This window comes from Triticum aestivum, chromosome 1B, assembly GCF_018294505.1.
Source record: "Triticum aestivum cultivar Chinese Spring chromosome 1B, IWGSC CS RefSeq v2.1, whole genome shotgun sequence".
Taxonomy (NCBI): Eukaryota; Viridiplantae; Streptophyta; class Magnoliopsida; order Poales; family Poaceae; genus Triticum; species Triticum aestivum.
This window is the reverse complement of record NC_057795.1, coordinates 105415831-105434550: the sequence shown is the minus strand read 5'-3', so window position 1 is coordinate 105434550 and position 18720 is coordinate 105415831. Positions and strand designations below refer to the sequence as shown.

The following is an 18720-nucleotide window of genomic DNA, read 5'->3' as shown; positions in this document are numbered from 1 at the left end:
TATTATTTGATATTGCCTACTAAATGCCTCTTCATATTTAACACTCCTATCCTCAAATAGAATCGTTAAACAAGCAAACATATGCAAACAATGCAAACATAATAGCAATCTGTCTAAACAGGATAGTCTGTAAAGAATGCAAGAGGAATCATACTTCCCTAACTCCAAAAATTCTGAACAATTACCACACTGTAGAAAATTTGTTGTTACTCATTGTGTCAAAATTTCAAGATTTTATCATGTTCTGACTATTCACCAATATTCAAAACATAACAGCAATCTTTCTATTTTCAAAACAACAACATATAGACTTGTAAAATAAGCATGGTAAAGGCTATAATTGACTTTTTTATTGAACGAAAAGATATAAAACAAGTCTCTGAATAACAGCAAGGAAATAAAAACAAAAGAAAATGACGCTCCAAGCAAAAAACATATCATGTGGTGAATAAAAATATAGCCTCAAGTAAATTTGCCGATGAACGAAGACTAAAGAGGGGATGCCTTCCGGGGCATCCCCAAGCTTAGGCTCTTGGTTTTCCTTGAATATTAACTTGGGGTGCCTTGGGAATCCCCAATCTTAGGCTCTTGCCACTCCTTATTCCGTAGTCCATCAAAATTGTACCCAAAACTTGAAAACTTCACAACACAAAACTCAACAGAAAATCTTATGAGCTCCGTTAGCATAAGAAAATAAAATCACCACTTAGGTACTGTTGTGAACTCATTCTAAATTCATATTGGTGTTATATCTAATATATTCCAACTTCTCCATGGTTATACCCTCTGATACTACTCATAGATTCATCAAAATAAGCAAACAACACATAGAAAACAGAATCTGTCAAAAACAGAACAGTCTGTAGTAATATGGAAACTTTCCATACTTGTGTAACTCCAAATATTCTGAAAAATTAGGACAACCAAGGAAATTTGTGTATAAATATTGTGTAAAAAATTCAAATCAAAATCACGTTCCAATGAATTTTCAAATTTCATGGACTGAGCACAAAAGTTTCTGTTTTTGCACAGAATCAAGTCAACTATCATCCACACTATCCCAAAGGCTTTACTTGGCACTTTATTGAAACAAAAGCTATAAAACATGATCACTACAGTAGCATAATCATGTGAACACACAAAAACATTAGGGGTAAATATTGGGTTGTCTCCCAATAAGCGCTTTTCTTTAATGCCTTTTAGCTAGGCATGATGATTTCAATGATGCTCACATAAAAGATAAGAATTGAAACATAAAGAGAGCATCATGAAGCATATGACTAGCACATTTAAGTCTAACCCACTTCCTATGAATAGGGATTTTGTGAACAAGCAACTTATGGGAACAAGAATCAACTAGCATAGGAAGGCAAAACAAGCATAACTTCAAGATTTTCAACACATAGAGAGGAAACTTGATATTATTGCAATTCCTACAAGCATATATTCCTCCCTCAAAATAATTTTCAGTAGCATCATGGATGAATTCAACAATATAACTATCACATAAAGCATTATTTGCATGATGCACAAGCATAGAATTTGTATTACTCTCCACATAAGCAAATTTCTTCTCATGAATAGTAGTGGGAGCAAACTCACCAAAATAACTATCATGTGAGGCATAATCCTATTGAAAATTAAAATCTAGATGACAAGTTTCATGGTTATCATTATTCTTTATAGCATACATGTCATCACAATAATCATCATAGATAGCAACTTTATTCTCATAATCAATTGGAACCTCTTCCGAAATAGTGGATTCATCACTAAATAAAGTCATGATCTCTCCAAATCCACTTCCATAATTATCACAATAAGATTCAACACCCTCCAAAATAGTGGGATCATTACTTCCTAAAGTTGACACTCTCCCAAACCCACCTTCATCAATATAATCATAATTAGGTGGCATGCTTTCATCCTAATAAATATTCTCATCAAAACATGTGGGACCAAAAATATCATATTCATCAAACATAGCACCCCCAAGCTTGTAGCTTTGCATATCGTTAGCATCATGGATATTAAAGGAATTCATACTAACAACATTGCAAGCATGCTCATCATTCAAATATTTAGTGCCAAACATTTTAATGCATTCTTCTTCCAACACTTTGGCACAATTTTCCTTTCCATTATTTTCACGAAAGACATTAAAAAGATGAAGCATATGAGGCAACCTCAATTCCATTTTTTGGGAGTTTTCTTTTATAAACTAAACTAGTGATAAAACAAGAAACTAAAAGATTCGATTGCAGGATCTAAAGATATACCTTCAAGCACTAACCTCCCCGGCAACGGTGCCAGAAAAGAGCTTGATGTCTACTATGCAACCTTCTTCTTGTAGACTCGTGTTGGGTCTCCAAGCGCGGAATTTTGTAGGACAGTAGCAAATTTCCCTCAAGTGGATGACCTAAGGTTTATCAATCCGTGGGTGGTGTAGGACGAAGATGGTCTCTATCAAACAACCCTGCAACCAAATAATAAAGAGTCTCTTGTGTCCCCAACACACCCAATACAATGGTAAATTGTATAGGTGCACTAGTTCGGCAAAGAGATGGTGATACAAGTGCAATATGGATGGTAGATATAGGTTTTTGTAATCTGAAATTATAAAAACAGCAAGGTAGAAAGTAACAAAAGTGAGCGAAAACGGTATTGCAATGCTTCGAAACAAGGCCTAGGGTTCATACTTTCACTAGTGCAAGTTCTCTCAACAATGATAAAATAACTGGATCATATAGCAATCCCTCAACGTGCAACAAAGAGTCACTCCAAAGTCACTAATAGTGGAGAACAAACGAAGAGATAGTTGTAGGGTATGAAACCACCTCAAAGTTATTCTTTCCGATCAATTCATTGGGCTATTCCTGTAATTGTCACAAACAGCCCTAGAGTTCATAATAAAATAACACCTTAAGGCACAAATCAACCAAAACCCAAATGTCACCTAGATAATCCAATGTCACCTCAAGTATCCGCGGGTTTGATTATACGACTTGTGTCACACAATCTCAGATTCATCTATTCAAACCAACACAAAGAACTTCAAAGAGTGCCCCAAAGTTTCTACCGGAGAGTCAAGATGAAAACATGTGCCAACCCCTAAGCATAAGTTCACAAGGTCACAGAAGCCGCAAGTTGATCACCAAAACATACATCAAGTGGATCACGTGAATATCCCATTGTCACCACAGATAAGCACATGCAAGACATACATCAAGTGTTCTCAAATCCTTAAAGACTCAATCCAGTAAGATAACTTCAAAGGGAAAACTCAATCCATTACAAGAAGGTAGAGGGGGAGAAACATCATAAGATCCAACTATGGTACCGAAGCTCACCGTACATCAAGATCATGCCAAATCAAGAACACGAGAGAGAGAGAGAGAGAGAGAGAGATCAAACACATAGCTACTGATACATACCCTCAGCCCCGATGGTGAACTACTCGCTCCTCATCATGGAGAGCGTTGGGATGATGAAGATGGCCACCAGTGATGGTTTTTGCTGGTTACAGAGTCTTGCGGCGGTGGAACTACCCTTAGCCACGAGGTAGGGGGCGCGCCCAGGGGGTAGGTGGTGCCCTCCACCCTCATGGTTAATTCGGGACTCTTCTGGTCCATCTTCGATGCTCCGTGGGCTTCTTCTGGTCCAAAAACAAGCTTCGTAAATTTTCAGGTCAATTGGACTCCGTTTGGTATTCCTTTTCTATAAAACTCAAAAACAAGGAAAAAATAGAAACTGGCACTGGGCTCTAGGTTAATAGGTTAGTCCCAAAAATCATATAAAATAGCATATAAATGCATATAAAACATCCAAGATGGATAATATAATAGTATGGAACAATAAAAAATTATAGATACATTGGAGACGTATCAACATGCATAAAAATTATGAACGGTTGCCAATCCACAAATGCTATGCCAAATACATTATCATGCAAAGCAATATGACAATGATGGTATGTGTCATAATAAAACAGAATGGTGGAAGTTGCATGGCCATTATCTCAGAATGGCTATGGAAAAGCCATAATAGGTAGGTATGGTGGCTGTTTTGAGGAACGATATAAGGAGGGTTTAATGCACCGATGAAAGTTGCACGGTACTAGAGTGGCTAGCAAAGGTGGAAGGGTGAGAGTGCGTATAGTCCATGGACTCAACATTAGTCATAAAGAACTCACATACTTATTACAAAAGTTTATTAGCTCTCGAAGCAAAGTACTACTATGCATGCTCCTAGGGGGATAGATTGGTAGGAAAAGACCATCGCTCGTCCCCGACCGCCACTCATAAGGAAGATAATCAATAATAAGTCATTCTCTAATTTCATCGCATAACGAGAGACCATACGTGCATGCTTCGGGAATCACAAACCTTAACATAAGTATTCTTACTAAACCACAATTACTAACTAGCATGAATCTAATATCACCATCTTTATATCTCAAAACAAATGCAAGGAATCAAACTTCTCATATTTCAATGATCTTCGTGAAAGTTTTTATTATGTCCCTCTTGAATACCCATCATATTAGGACTAAATTCATAAGCTAAGCAAATTGCCATACTATTTATAATATTCTCCAAATAATATAAGTGAAGCATGAGAGTTCATAAATTTCTTCAAAATATAACCACCCTCGTGCTCTAAAAGATATAAGTAAAGCACTAGAGCAACTACCTAGCTCAAAAGATATAAGTGAAGCACATAGAGTATTCTAATAAATTCACGGTTAATGTGTGTCCCTCTCCAAAGGTGTGTACAGAAAGGATAACTTTGGCAAACTAAAAAGAAAATAAGCAAAAACTCATATAATACAAGACGCTCCAAGCAAAACACATCTCATGTAGTGAATAAAAATATAGCCTCAAGTAATTTACGGATGGATTATAGACAAAAGGGGGGATGCCATACGGGGCATCCCCAAGCTTAGATGCTTGGTTATCCTTGAATATTACCTTGGGGTGCCTTGGGCATCCCCAAGCTTAAGCTCTTGCCACTCCTTATTCCTTAGTCCATCAAAACTTCACCCAAAACTTGAAAACTTCACAACACAAAACTCAACAGAAAACTCGTGAGATCCATTAGTATAATAAAGCAAACCACCACTTTTAGGTACTGTTGTATACTCATTACAATTTTATATTTTCATTATATCTACTGTATTCTAGCTTCTCGATGGTTCATACCCCCAATACTACCCATAGATTCATCAAAATAAGCGAACAACACAATGGAAACCGAATATGTCAAAAACAGAATAGTCTGTAGTAATCTGGACTTTAGCCAAAATCCTGTAACTCCAAAAATAAAATTAGGACGACGCCGGAAATCTGCGTATCATCCTGTGTAAGAAATTCATAATTTTATCAGCAAATTTTGAAAATTCTGTTACTGGATGCAAAAGTTTCTGTTTTCCAGCAGAATCAAATCAACTATCACCCAAATCATCCCAAAGGTCTTACTTGGCTCAAACACTAATTAAAACACTAAAACACAATCATAACAGAGGTATAATTGCATAAACTCGTAAAAAACATAAACGAAATATATTGGGTTGTCTCCCAACAAGCGCTTTTCTTTAAAGCCTTTTAGCTAGGCATTGATAATTTTAATGGTGCTCGCATGAAAGACGAGAATTGAAACACAAAGAGAGCATCATATAGCATGTGAAAAACACATTTAAGTCTTAACATACTTCCTATGCATAGGAATTTTGCAAGCAAACAAATTATCAAAACAACCAAAAACTAGCATAAGCAAGGAAGAAGAATAAAGCATTGACAATCTCAACATGAAGAGAGGTAATTTAGTAACATGAAAATTTCTACAACCATATTTACCTCTCTTATAATAATTACATGTGGGATCATATTCAAATTCAACAATGTAGAACATATTCTCTACATGATCCACATGCATGCAAAGTTGACACTCTTCCAAAATAGTGGGATTATCATCAAATAAAGTCATGACCTCTCCAAGCCCACTTTTATCAAAAATTTCATAGGATTGATCATTCTCCAAAGTAGTGGGATCATTATTACCTAAAGTTGGAACTCTTCCAAACCCACTTTCAATATTATTGCACACACTATTATCAATATAATATTCATCATGAGGCTTAAATAAATTTTCAAGAACATAAGAAGAATCACCCCAATCATGATCATTGCAATAAGTAGTGGACATAGCAAAATTAGCATCCCCAAGCTTGGGATTTTGCATATCATTAACACAATTGACATTCATAGAATTTATAATAACATCATTGCAATCATGCTTTTCATTCAAGGAGCTATCATGAATCACTTTATAAATTTCTTCTTTTAACACTTCATCACAATTTTCAGATTCACGAATTCCAAGCAAAACTTCATAAAGATAATCTAGTGCACTCAACTCACTAGCAATTGGTTCATCATAATTGGATCTTTTAAAAATATTAGCAAGTGGATGAGGATCCATAAACTTTTTTGTTTTTTGATTTGGAATAAACATGCAATTATGCCAAGCAAACAAGCAAACAAACCAAGTAAGACATAAGGGTAAACAAAAACAAGGAAAACAAAAAAGGCAAATATTTTTGTGTTTTTCTGAAAATGTTTTAGAAGTGGGGGAGAGGAAACTGAGAGGCAAATGACAAATAATGTAAATGCAAGAGATGAGAGTTTATGATGGGTACTTGGTAGGCTTGATGTGGATCCACCCCGGTAATGACGCCAGAAATTCTTCCTACTACTTCTTGAGCTTGCGTTGGTTTTTCCCTTGAAGAGGAAAGGGTGATGCAGCAAAGTAGAAATAAGTATTACCCTCAGTTAAGAACCAAGGTATCAATCCAGTACGAGGAACACACAAGTCCCCAATGATTGCACCTACACAAACAAACAAATACTTGCACCCAACTCGAAAATGGGGTTGTCAATCCCTTCACGGTTACTTGCAAGGATGAGATCTGATAGATATAGGTATAAAAGATAAGTAAAGTGCAAAATACAGTAAAGATAAATAAGTTGCAGCAAGATATTTTTGGGTTTTTGGTTTTATAGATCTGGAAATAATATGATAAAAGATAGACCCGGGGCCATAGTTTTCGCTAGAAGCTTCTCTCTTGAAAGAACGCATACGGTGGGTAAACAAATTATTGTTGAGCAATTGATAAAAACACTCAAAGTTATGACGATATCCAATGCAATGATCATGAATATAGGCATCATGTCCGTGACAAGTAGACCGAGTCTGGCCTGCATGTACTATTATTACTCCACATATCGACCGCTATCCAGCATGCATCTAGTGTATTAAGTTAACAAGAATGGAGTAACGCCTTAAGCAACATGACATGATGTAGAGAGATAGATCCAATCAATATGCATAAACCCCACCTTTTTATCCTTAATGGCAACAATACAAACACGTGCCCCGCTACCCTTTCTTTCACTGGGTGAGGACACCGTAAGATTCAACCCATTACAAAGCATCTCTCCCATTGCAAGAAAAATCAATCTAGTTGGCCAAACCAAATTAATAGATCGGAGAGAAATACAAAGCTATCTCAATCATGCATAAAAGAGTTCAGAGAAGACTCAAATAATATTCATAGATAATCTGATCATAAATCTAAAATTCATCGGATCTCAGCAAACGCACCGCAAAAGAAGATTACATTGCATAGATCTCCAAGAACATCAAAGAGAACATTATATTGAAGATCAAAGAGAGAGAAGAAGCCATCTAGATACTAGCTATGGACCCGTAGGTGTATGGTAACTACTCACAGATCATCGAAAGGGCATCAAGGTTGATGGAGACGTATCACATGATGATGTAGGGGCGCCATTGGAAGGAAGAAGCTAAAAGAAAGTGCGAGGAAGGAGAAGTGCATCACGGAGCGAGTGGTGGCACCCCCACCCCACTCCTCTCTTATATAGGCTGAAAGGATACTCCCAACGACCTGGTGGTTAATGGAGGGGCTCGAATTCCCGTGTTGTATCACTGAGTGATGGGATGCCGCATCATCACCCCCCACCCCACCCTCCAAATGGAAAAAGCATAACACATGTTTTTGTGAGATGCACAACCTTGCTTTCGGATGGCCTGTGGGTGCACAGGGTTTAGTTGTACCCTTTTTGAAGTAAGAGTATCGATCCTACAAGGAGCATATAAATTGGACTTTGTCTCTTGTAGTCACTGGCAAATCTACTAGGGGGGCTTTAACAAGCTTAAGCCCCCCTCTATCTTTGCAAAATTAGTTTTTACTACTAGTCTAAAGGCCCAATCCAGCCATTTGTGAGCCCAACACAACATATACTCACATGAAATAGGCAGCCCAACCCACCCTCCATTTTCTCTGTAGATTCGCCACTCCTTGTAGTGGTTTATAATATTGTGCATGTGGTTGCGATCCAAAGCAAATCAGAAATGGAAGTTAGAAATATTGCAAGATTGTCGTGAACATGGTAATAAAATGCAAGAGTAAAATAAAAAGGGCAGAAGACATGAAATAGCGGTTATTGGAATTAGTAGGTGTTGGTGCAATAATTTTCCTCCTTAGGTTTTGGAGATTTTTGTAATAAATAGTGTGGGACTAATGTATTTTCTAGTGCACACAGAGTGGCAAGTCCCTGAAGTAATAAGGAGTTTGGTACAAAGTCCAAAGATAATCTCCTGCGAGGCAACGAAGATTATCACCGAAGATTATGCCTGTCGAAAGTGACCCCCCCCCCAAATTGTTGAATTAAAGCAATTGGTCTGGTGTGTGTCTGAAGAAATTGACTGCAGCCGAGAAGTTTGAATATGAAGCGAAGATGTAGTATTTGTTTTATAGGAGCACTGTACTATTAAGAGGGGTATAGTGTTCGAAGCTTACGGTTCTCTGATCCTAAACCCGAATCATATGTGAGATGAGAGAAATCTCGTTGTGTTCCGAATAAATACTTGTCAGCAAGAGACAAAGTTCTCCTTTGCTGTGAGAGATTTGATTCGGACCGAGAAATTAGCTTTCTTGCTCCACAAGTAATGTTACCATTGTGCTAAAAAATCCGACCGTTAGATACGTGTCAGTTGGACATTGGCTGAGTGGTCATGTCCAAAATGGTATTTTCCCATTGGGAAGACCGGAGCTATAAATAGCCCACCCCATCCAACGTGCACCGAAGGCTGCTCCGTGAGATTCCGAGAAGATTAAGTGATCACCCTCTCTCCCCAGTGATTCGAGTTTAAAATACACCAAAAGAAAAACCCTACAGCCAAAAAATTAGATAGTAGTTTAGCATGACTCAAATCTAAGTCCAGTATGATCTGCCTATTACTCTTGAGAGCTGCCGAATCTCTAGAGGTTAGGTGTCAAGTTCTTCAGTGACAATTATGGTTCACAAAGAAGAAGTTTGTAAAGGTTCGGAGATCACCTCAAGCATCTACGATGAGTGATCGACACTAATTGATGAATCAGTTGTCGAGGAGAATAAGGTGAAGAGAGTTTATCTTCTGTGTTCACAACCCCTCCAACCAGACTTAGTCCTTTTGCAGAAGGGCAAACTGGTCTGCCAAATCCCTTGTCGCCATCGAGCATCACTGGTTACCTCTATACTCAATTTACATTCGGTTCATGTTGTATGTTAAGTTTCGGCCATGTGATTCCTTTCGATGCATGCTTTAGTTTTCACTCGCTAGTTCTTGTTCGCTCACTGTACACTATTTATATTCATTTTGATGTTTGGTTTCGAGAGATTTGAAGTCTCCGGAATAAATTTTAAACCTCCCATTCACCCCCCCCCCCCTTAGACATACTTCGTTCCTATAGTAGGGCTAAGCGTTCTCAGGGAGTCCAGCTTCCCCACTAGTATGTATCTAATGTGACACATGCCTAAGCATGATTCAAAGTTTGGATTCCTAAGCCACTTTATATGTTTCTATAAGTGGGCGGAGCTAAGTACAAATATGTTCATACATTCCGCATCCCTGTATCCTATACACCACTACTGCTCATCCCCACGCCGGTTACCAAACTGTAGTTAAGGGTTTCCCCATGGACGCAACTAAAGTGGTCTCCGCTTACCCCTATTGCAACAGTCACGAAGGAGGGAGGTAAGCACTATTATTAATGACCTCCACAACCCACTATCATGCCAATAGTAACGATCTTTCATCCAAAAGAGGCATATGCTGGATGGTCGATTTCACCAACCATCGAGAAGATCATTAACATAAATATATAAATAGGATGTCAAATCCTATCAACATTCAATCCTAAACATACTAGGATTCCTCCATGTCTCCGATAACTAGGGAGATTATTTGTGCATCGAGACCATAAGCATCACGGAATAAGTCATGGGAATCATGGATGAAGTTTTAAAGTAATACACAAATGGATCCCCATGGACTAATATATTACAAAGAGATGATGACATTAATGGGTGATGATGATGCCTCCTCGATGCTATGATGCGGCGGTGGAGTCCCTTACCCAATTCCCCCTCCGGAATCCTTCTAGGTGCTAGGGTTCTTTGTTATAGATGAGTTTCTGGTTGTTGTGGGCGTCTAAACTCTGATTGTATTGTGCAGGGGTGAAGCAGTTGACCAGGCGGCATTGACGACGCACGATACGGCCAGTGGTAGGAGCGCCTACGCTCATACCATGCACCGTCGAGCGCTCTAGACTCCTCCACAAGGCCCCTTTCTTCTCCACTTTGCTTTATTGTTTTAAGCAAATAATAAATCACGTTAATTAGCGTGATTTTACACCATAGTTTGATGTTCTTTCCTTACACTCTCAAATGCTTCCGCAAGTGACAACCTTGCGAAAACAAATATAAAAGGTGCGCTAACTTGGTAAAATCTGAAGAGTCCCGCACTAGGGAACAAAATAAGAGGTGAAAATTTACTAAAAAATTGGACTCCTTACTTGTGTGAAAGTTACGGCATGTGCTTTTGCGAGAACCACTGTTACTCTTCCGCGAGAAGCACACGACCTTGCTTCCACGAGAAGCACGGTTTGTGATTCCACGAGAACCACATTTGTGCTTGAGAGATGTTGTACACACGACAGTCTCCAAACGATTTTCGGACAACCCATCTCATCGAGTCGTCTGTGTGTACTGCACACCTGGCCAGCACCGTCCAATCCTTCGTTGTGCAAAGTTTGTCTCGCAATTTTCGTCCATGTAGTAGTTTCATTTGTGCTTTCCGAAAATGGAAAAACACATATGTGCTTCCTCAAAAAAGGGAAAAGCGCAACCTATATTTCAAAAAAAAAGTGAAAACATAACTGTGGTACCGGGTTCATTTTTTTCTTCCGACTTTTGTTTTTTTTTTCTGATTTTTCCTGGTTTTTTCTTGGAAAAAGAGTTCATCAAAACCAATTAACATGGTTTCTAATTTCAAAGATCTCGACACGAGAAATCCAAAGATGAAAAAGGTCGATATTTAGATGCACAGTTCGGGACATATTCCATTTTGAAGAAACGAATCTACAACGAAGGGAAAAATACCCAGGTCGCGACAATTGACGCATATGCAATACATCACTTGTCAGCACTTCTCCGGCGAGGAGTGAACTTTGCAAGGGGTACCTCTTAGTTATTGATTTCAGAAAATCCAGTTATTTCTCACCCTACTGCAAGACAAAAGGCTTTATTGGCTGGCCAATTCAGATTCCAGCTGGAGCTATTTTCTAGGCATATTTTTTTTCATGTGTATTCCAACGTTGGTTTTATTTTTTTCTTAGGTTTGTTTGTGTTTCTTTTAGCGGGTTTCTAGGTTTTTTCTTTTTTCTTTTTTTACAACTTTCCTTTTTATTTTCTTTTTCTTATTAGTATGGCGCAAATACCGTATTACACTTGGATGTATATATATTAGAGAGACAAAAAGGCATGAGATACATATCATACTAATTATATGGTGTAAATACCATACGAAACCATGTCAAATTCACACAAGTACACACTTAGTGAATACATCAGAGTACGCACCATGAGCTTGCATATATCGGGCATTAATCCAAAGTATTACCTCTGTTTCTAAATACAAGACCTCTTCAAAGTTAATATTTAGAAACAGAGGGTGTACATAAAAATGTGTCACAAGTGTACCTATTTATAAAGAAAGGACTGCTTCTGCCCGTCTGCATTATGGGCTACAAAAGAAACTCTGCTATTTCCTGAATTCAACATGTGGTCCATATTTAAGTTAGTCTTTCGCTTTTTTACAAAAACTCCATGTGGTTTCTTAAAATCAACCCACGGTCCAGTTTTAAGTGAGTCTGTCGCTTTTACAAAAAAAAAAACTGTGGTTTCTTGAATCAACACATCGTTCAGGTTTAAGTGAGTTCAGGATTTTTTTTTCCTGCATATTTCGTAAACTCCCTAAGTTTGGGTTACAAGGGCAGATCCAAATGCTTATAAAAAATATTCATATATCTTCTAAACCTTAAGTCCAATTTGAAAATGTTATGTATTGAATTTGATTAAAAATTATGTAGAATCTGAAAATGATGTTATTTTACCAGTTATTAAAACATAAAAAATGTTAATTAGGGTGCAACCTAAATTAGTAGCACATAATTCGGACGCGAACTTGGTGCTCTCTTGTACCCGCGCACCCTATATACGGAAAAAAAATAGTAATTCAAAAAAAAGTTCAAAAAAATCCAAATCTTTTTTGGAATCAAACATGATCAGATATTGTACTCGTATAAAAAGGTTTGGACAAGAAATGATTCATATTGACTTCACGGTAAAAAAGACAAGTTTATGACGACAATATAGCGTGTATAGTACTTGTATATAGCATTTTTTGCCGAATCTTCGACCCAGGATGCAGCGAAAGTCATTCTCTGACATACATTTTTATACGATTACAATACTTGATCATGTTTAATACCAAAAAAGATTTGGGATTTTTTGGACTTTTTTGAATTACTATTTTTTTTGCATATAGGGTGTGCTGGTACCCAGGTTCTGCTTCATATTTTCCCACATAATTCATATTTCTTTCATGTGATTTTCAAAAATATCCATATCTTTTAAATTCTAAATTAAATTTTAACACGTTATATATAGAATTTGATTAGAAAAATGTGTACAATTTAAAATATAAAGTTATTTTACCTGTTAGCCATTTTTAAAATGCTATGTCGAGAAGCCGATACTAAGTCACATCGATCTAGCATAAGACACATCATATCACTTTGCGGCCTCACGCATAGTAACCCACGGCTGCCATCTTTATTTTGGCCGGGACCGTTTGCATCTTTGGACTCACGTATATAATTGTGATGCTAGCATCCATATGACAGAGAACCCGGGTCGACATGACTTAAACCAAGGTGGCACAAACCTACAGGACAGACATACGTGACCCAGCAATGCATGTGTGGGCCAACAGCGGGTGTAACCGGGCTCTAGTAAGCCATCAGGACTCCGGTAAATACCGCGTGACATTTCCCTGTAGGGACAGACACATAAGCAAAGAAGGACACATGTCGGTCAATCCATGTGTTCCGGAAGGAAGCACTAGGAGGCTTTTTTCCATAAGAAAGGCTACCAAGAATAAACAATTAGGTGTCGAATCCCATGCATACCAAAGCATTTCAGTAACATACACACAATATGCTCGATATGTGTAGATACAACATGAAATCACAAGATAACTCTACGACTCAAAGGATCACTTCAAGAAGCTCCGAGGAAGCATACATAGCATGATATTACAAACATGGGTCTCATGACCCAACATACAAGTCATACAAGTAACAAGTGGAAGCATAAACATGTCTGAGTACAGACATCTGAAAAGAAAGAAGGCTATAAAGCATGTCTATCTACAAGACCCTTCATAGGAACTAGACCTCTGACTGAGATTTCCAAGCTAATTGTCGGAGCCCACGTGAATCTACTAGTGAAACTGAAGTCTCCTCTGCAAAATATAAGATAAGGAAACATGAGTACAAATGTACCCAACAAGACTTACATCAGAACTAACTACTTATGCATCAGTATCAACAATGGGGTTGTGGAGTTTAACGATAGCAAGCCAGCTTTAACTCTTGGCTAACTTGTACTACGACTGCCAGTATTATTTTTGAGGTGAGAGAGCGCACACGAGTCCACATAGTCACCATACCAATATACCACTATGAATCCGCTTCGGTCTCCCTATGAGAAGGTCATCCATAGCACTCACGCTTATCTTGCGCATTTTAGAATATTCACTTCAAATTGTCTATGAACAATGTAAGCTTCCAAGAATTCATACCCGAGGACGCGGCTAGGGTGTTTTTTTTAGAAAAGGAAGAAGACCACTGGCCTCTGCATTTGAGACGATGCATGCAGCCACTTTATTAATTATTCACACAAGACTTTACAAAGTAATACAACATTAAAACTAAAGCCACCGTCTAGGCACATCTGTCGCTACTCCTATCCAGTTGATGAAGGGATGCTGATAGTTTGGGCCTAATACTAAACAGACCTTGCAGCCAAACCTAACATCTAAGACCTGGGGCCCCAACCAGGACGCATGTCGGGTATGGGGTACCCACCGGTCCGGCGCACACTCAGAGGCCGCCGCCGCCACCTGCCACCAATCCATCTTCAGAGTTGTACTGCTGCATCTATCTTGCCCGGTCTATCTTCCATCGACGCCACCACGACGCCAGACAGCGCCACCCTCTTACGCGAGTCCATCATCGCACATCAGATGCCTAATCTCCAGGGCGCCATGCCATCGAGATCTGTCACCATCAATGTGTATGATGAAGCACCGCTCCACCAAAGACGTCGTCCAATGATCCCTCGTGCCTGCGTACACCTCTAAGAAAGACGCCCTCAAGGGGGAAACGACACAATCGCGCCGCCATCTTCTGATCTATCGATCTAGGGTTTCCCCGGAGGTAGCAGATAGTAGTCTAGAACTTCTCGATGATTCCTTCAAGAAGGGAACGACGACGTAAAGCGCCACCACCGACGGCTTTGGCATCTAACCAAGAGCAGGTTTTCACCTAGATCTGTTCGAAGAACTCCATCCAGCTTCTTGTGCACGGACCACCGCCTTCTCTGTCGGAAACTAGACCAAAAGGATCCAACCGCGCCGGGGAGATGACGACGGTCTCCCTGCACCAGGGAAATCACCGTATCATGTGACGCGGCTAAAGTGTAACCTTAATCAATAACGCACAATCCATCTTTTGTATGTCGATTCGAATTGAAAATGAACACCTCAGCAAACCAGACTGGCGATATTTTCCCCGTTGCTACAAGGTCCGGTATGGACCTCCAAGAGGCTACACGGCTGATAAATGAAACAACGTTCTAAACTATATAATTCCTCCTCCGATGGTCATGGCCTCCTGAGTAGGTCGAACCATCAACCGGATGTTTCAGGAACTCGCTGCAGCCGTAGCATCGTGTGAAGTCAAACCCTTTCCTACAGCCACGTCTAGGATCATCACAGTAGTAATAATAACTGCCTGCATAACAAATACAGTAGTAAGACGCCGTTCAGTGCCAAAATATATAGCAACAAACTGGTGAATAGGGAATAAACACATAACCAATAAATCATTCATGTGGAACAATATTCTGAAGATTCGGCAGGCTTACCTTCACATAATGAATCCAGGGGAACGCAACAGCGTACTTTCAAGATCTCTTCACGACCCTGTCCGCAGTCCTCTATCTCGGCGAAAAAGAGTTTTTTCTTATCCTTGCCCATGGCAACGAAATTTACGTGCGTAAAAATACGTCTGCTCTCGTAAAAGAGTCTAGAAAGCAATGTCTCACACAACTCAAACTTCACCTGCAATTTGGGCACAGAAAGAGGAGAGGAAAATAAAAAGAAGATTTAGAAAATATATGTGCAGCTATATATTAAGCACTGTCACAGTAATGTGGTGCAAGTAATTGGTGATTGCACTTGCAAACTAGCAGAAAGCGGAACTTAATAAGATAATCAAACGCAACTCTAAGGGAACAAAATATCCAGTACAAAGAAGCACCACTAGAAGAACCAAAACTGGACACAATAAAACGAAATGCCTATTATGTACAGCTAGAAATTCGTAACAAACTATGCAATGGAGTTGGCTGCTAATTCTTCTAACTGGATTAACAAGAATTATTATCAGTAGCCACTACAGAATGCTAGAAGTGGAATAGGGAATTTTTGTAATCTTCAAAAGGTTCCCTAAGTTTAAGTGAAACACTCATAAATTACACTTAAAGTATTTTGAAACATGCAGTTTGTGCCGCTCATGGTACTAGCTAGTGATCCTAATTTAATATTTTCAGGACTCGCTTGGTTGGGAGAGTTGATGTACAAACCGAAAATCCAAAACCCACGTTCAAGTCCTCAGGGATGCGAGCTTAGGTTTCTATTTACACTGTCAAGAAATAAAATCTGGTATTCTTCTAAGACTACATACCGGCACGCAACAGAACACCTACTTGCAAACAATTTATAAGCAGAAACCAAATAACAAATGGAAGATAGGAAAATGGCTGCTATACCTTTCTCCTCTTGTTGAAACTCGCTAAAGCCAGTTCTGATAAATAAGTTTGCTCCTTAGTCATCTCTTGCTTCATTATCTTTGCTTCCATTTCTTCTGCTGTAACATGCTTGCAACTGCAATGATAGAAACATATTATTAGAGCATTAAGAAGACAAATAAGGAATTTCTGATTTACAGTACGTGAAAATATACACCAGTGGATTAAGACCTAACTTCCTTGCTTACAGTTTCAGTGACAAAAGGGAATGAAGTTCAAACAAAAGAGATAGAAAAGTAAAAGCAAAATCAGCTCGTGAACAACCTTATTATTTAGCCTTTGCACAAACACTCAACCATTGTGGAACGCTGTAAGTTCATATTAAGCTGAACAATTTTGACAATTCAACCAGGTCGCACTAACTGACTAGTGAGGAAGCTTCAAATATCGCTCACGGTCTGTAGCTTCTAACTGGCATTAGCGGTACAGGAGAGCAGGAGGAATTAGCTTCAACATATTGAGGAGTTTGAGCCAATCGCAAGACAATGGCTCCTTAGTACAAGGTCAAGCAACAAAAGAGTGTGTGCATTTGGTCAAAGCCGTCGATAGGGGAAGACTACAACTTGCAGATCTACAGTAAGTCAAATCCAATGCTTGTAAAGAATCAATTTTGCCGAAAGGAAAATTCCCGGATACTACTATATATCAACCCATTGAAGTTCTAACAAATCATGATCATAAAAGCGAAGAGGAAACTGAGCAGAAGATAAGTGATGGATAAAGTTTGACATGGACCAAAAACAAACAAGTATGCATGAATAATTTCTCGAGTGGCAGGGAGAGGCGAATAAATATTACCGTATTTCCTCAACTTGGTCGGAGTTGTCCATCATGTACTTGCCGTTCTCATCCATGTAAAGGCTGCCGTGTTCATGGATGTAATTCCTCATAACGACGTTGGCCCGAGCAGCTGCCTTATAGAACCGTGTGCCTGCGTCGTCGCCCTCCTTGTCCTCCAGCGCGGCTATCTCCTCCGGCGAGATCAGGTCCCCAATGTCCTTGGCGGTAGCCACCAGAGTGCGGTACTTTCCGGACGGATTATCCTCCGGCCGGATGACGACGGCGGATGGCCACGGACGGTTGAGCACGGCGCGCACTGGAGACGGAGCGTCACTAAAGGGAACAGGCTGCTTGTCCTTCTCCTCCGCAACCAAGGAGGGTCGATCTTCCGCACTATCCATGTCATCGTTGGAAGCGTCAGACAAGCCGGCGAGGGGTTCAAGAAAATCGCCGGCGGACGCAGGAGGAGGTGGAGAATAAATCCATGGTTGAGGGCGGTGGAGGAAGACAGGTTGGTGCTGGCTCCGACTGCGTTACCATTGTTCCGGCCAGCAGTCGGAGTCGGGATCCGATCAAGGGTTGGTTCGCCTCCACTGGAATTGGAGAATTCAGAGACGGCGGGGTGGAGGTTGATGCCGATGCGGCTGCGTGAATTTCTCGTGTCCTTTTTCTTTGGGTCCGAATAACGCTCAAATGTGTGGTAAATTAGACATCCGTTCATACATCATGTATGGCGTGAGCGGGAGGCAGTCCTTACGGGTTGGGTGTAAACGAACATTAAAATTGTCCACACGTGTGGGCGCAGCTATTTCGTGTCACACGTTTAATAAGTACTACTCATCCCCACCTCACACGTGTGGCACGAAATAAATATGTTCACGCATCCTAGCGCAACTACGTTAGGCATCTGTGGGATGACGATTTAATTGTCATCCAGGGTGACAGATGTAGTTATCCGAGATGGTAAATATAGTTGTAGAAACATGTCAACTTTTTCTATTTTGGTTAACTATAGTTGTCATGTCTAATTTATGATAGTTGCCACGTGTAATTAAACCATAATTACCGTGTGTGATTAACTACTTGCCACATGTGATCAAACAATATTTGCCATGTGTGTTTATCTAGTTGCCATATGTGGTTCAACCATAGTTCCCAATCTCATGTATGGTTAATCACAATTCTCATGTGTATTTATCTGGTTGCCAAGTACGTGCAACTGCAGTTGCCGTCTAGCAACGAATTCTGTTTACATCGTTGTTACAAATGCGCAACTGCAATTGCCATCCAACAATGTATGGGTGTCGTGTGGACAGAAAGCAGTTTGCCCACACGCGCGTGGACTAGTTGATGGTTGTGTGGGCAGAACCTAATTAGCACA

General features: G+C 39.6%; 1 protein-coding gene across 1 annotated transcript; it reads right to left on the bottom strand.

The window, feature by feature from the left end:
* Positions 1-15314: 15314 nt before the first annotated feature.
* LOC123087599 (uncharacterized) lies at positions 15315-18108 on the bottom strand. The gene is made up of 4 exons (XM_044509642.1): positions 17358-18108; positions 16521-16635; positions 15615-15810; positions 15315-15481 (listed from the first exon to the last, which is right to left on the bottom strand). Exons 1-4 carry the CDS (start codon positions 17738-17740, stop codon positions 15324-15326), a joined length of 852 nt encoding a protein of 283 aa, XP_044365577.1. The 5' UTR covers positions 17741-18108; the 3' UTR covers positions 15315-15323.
* Between the last annotated feature and the right edge of the window lie 612 nt (positions 18109-18720).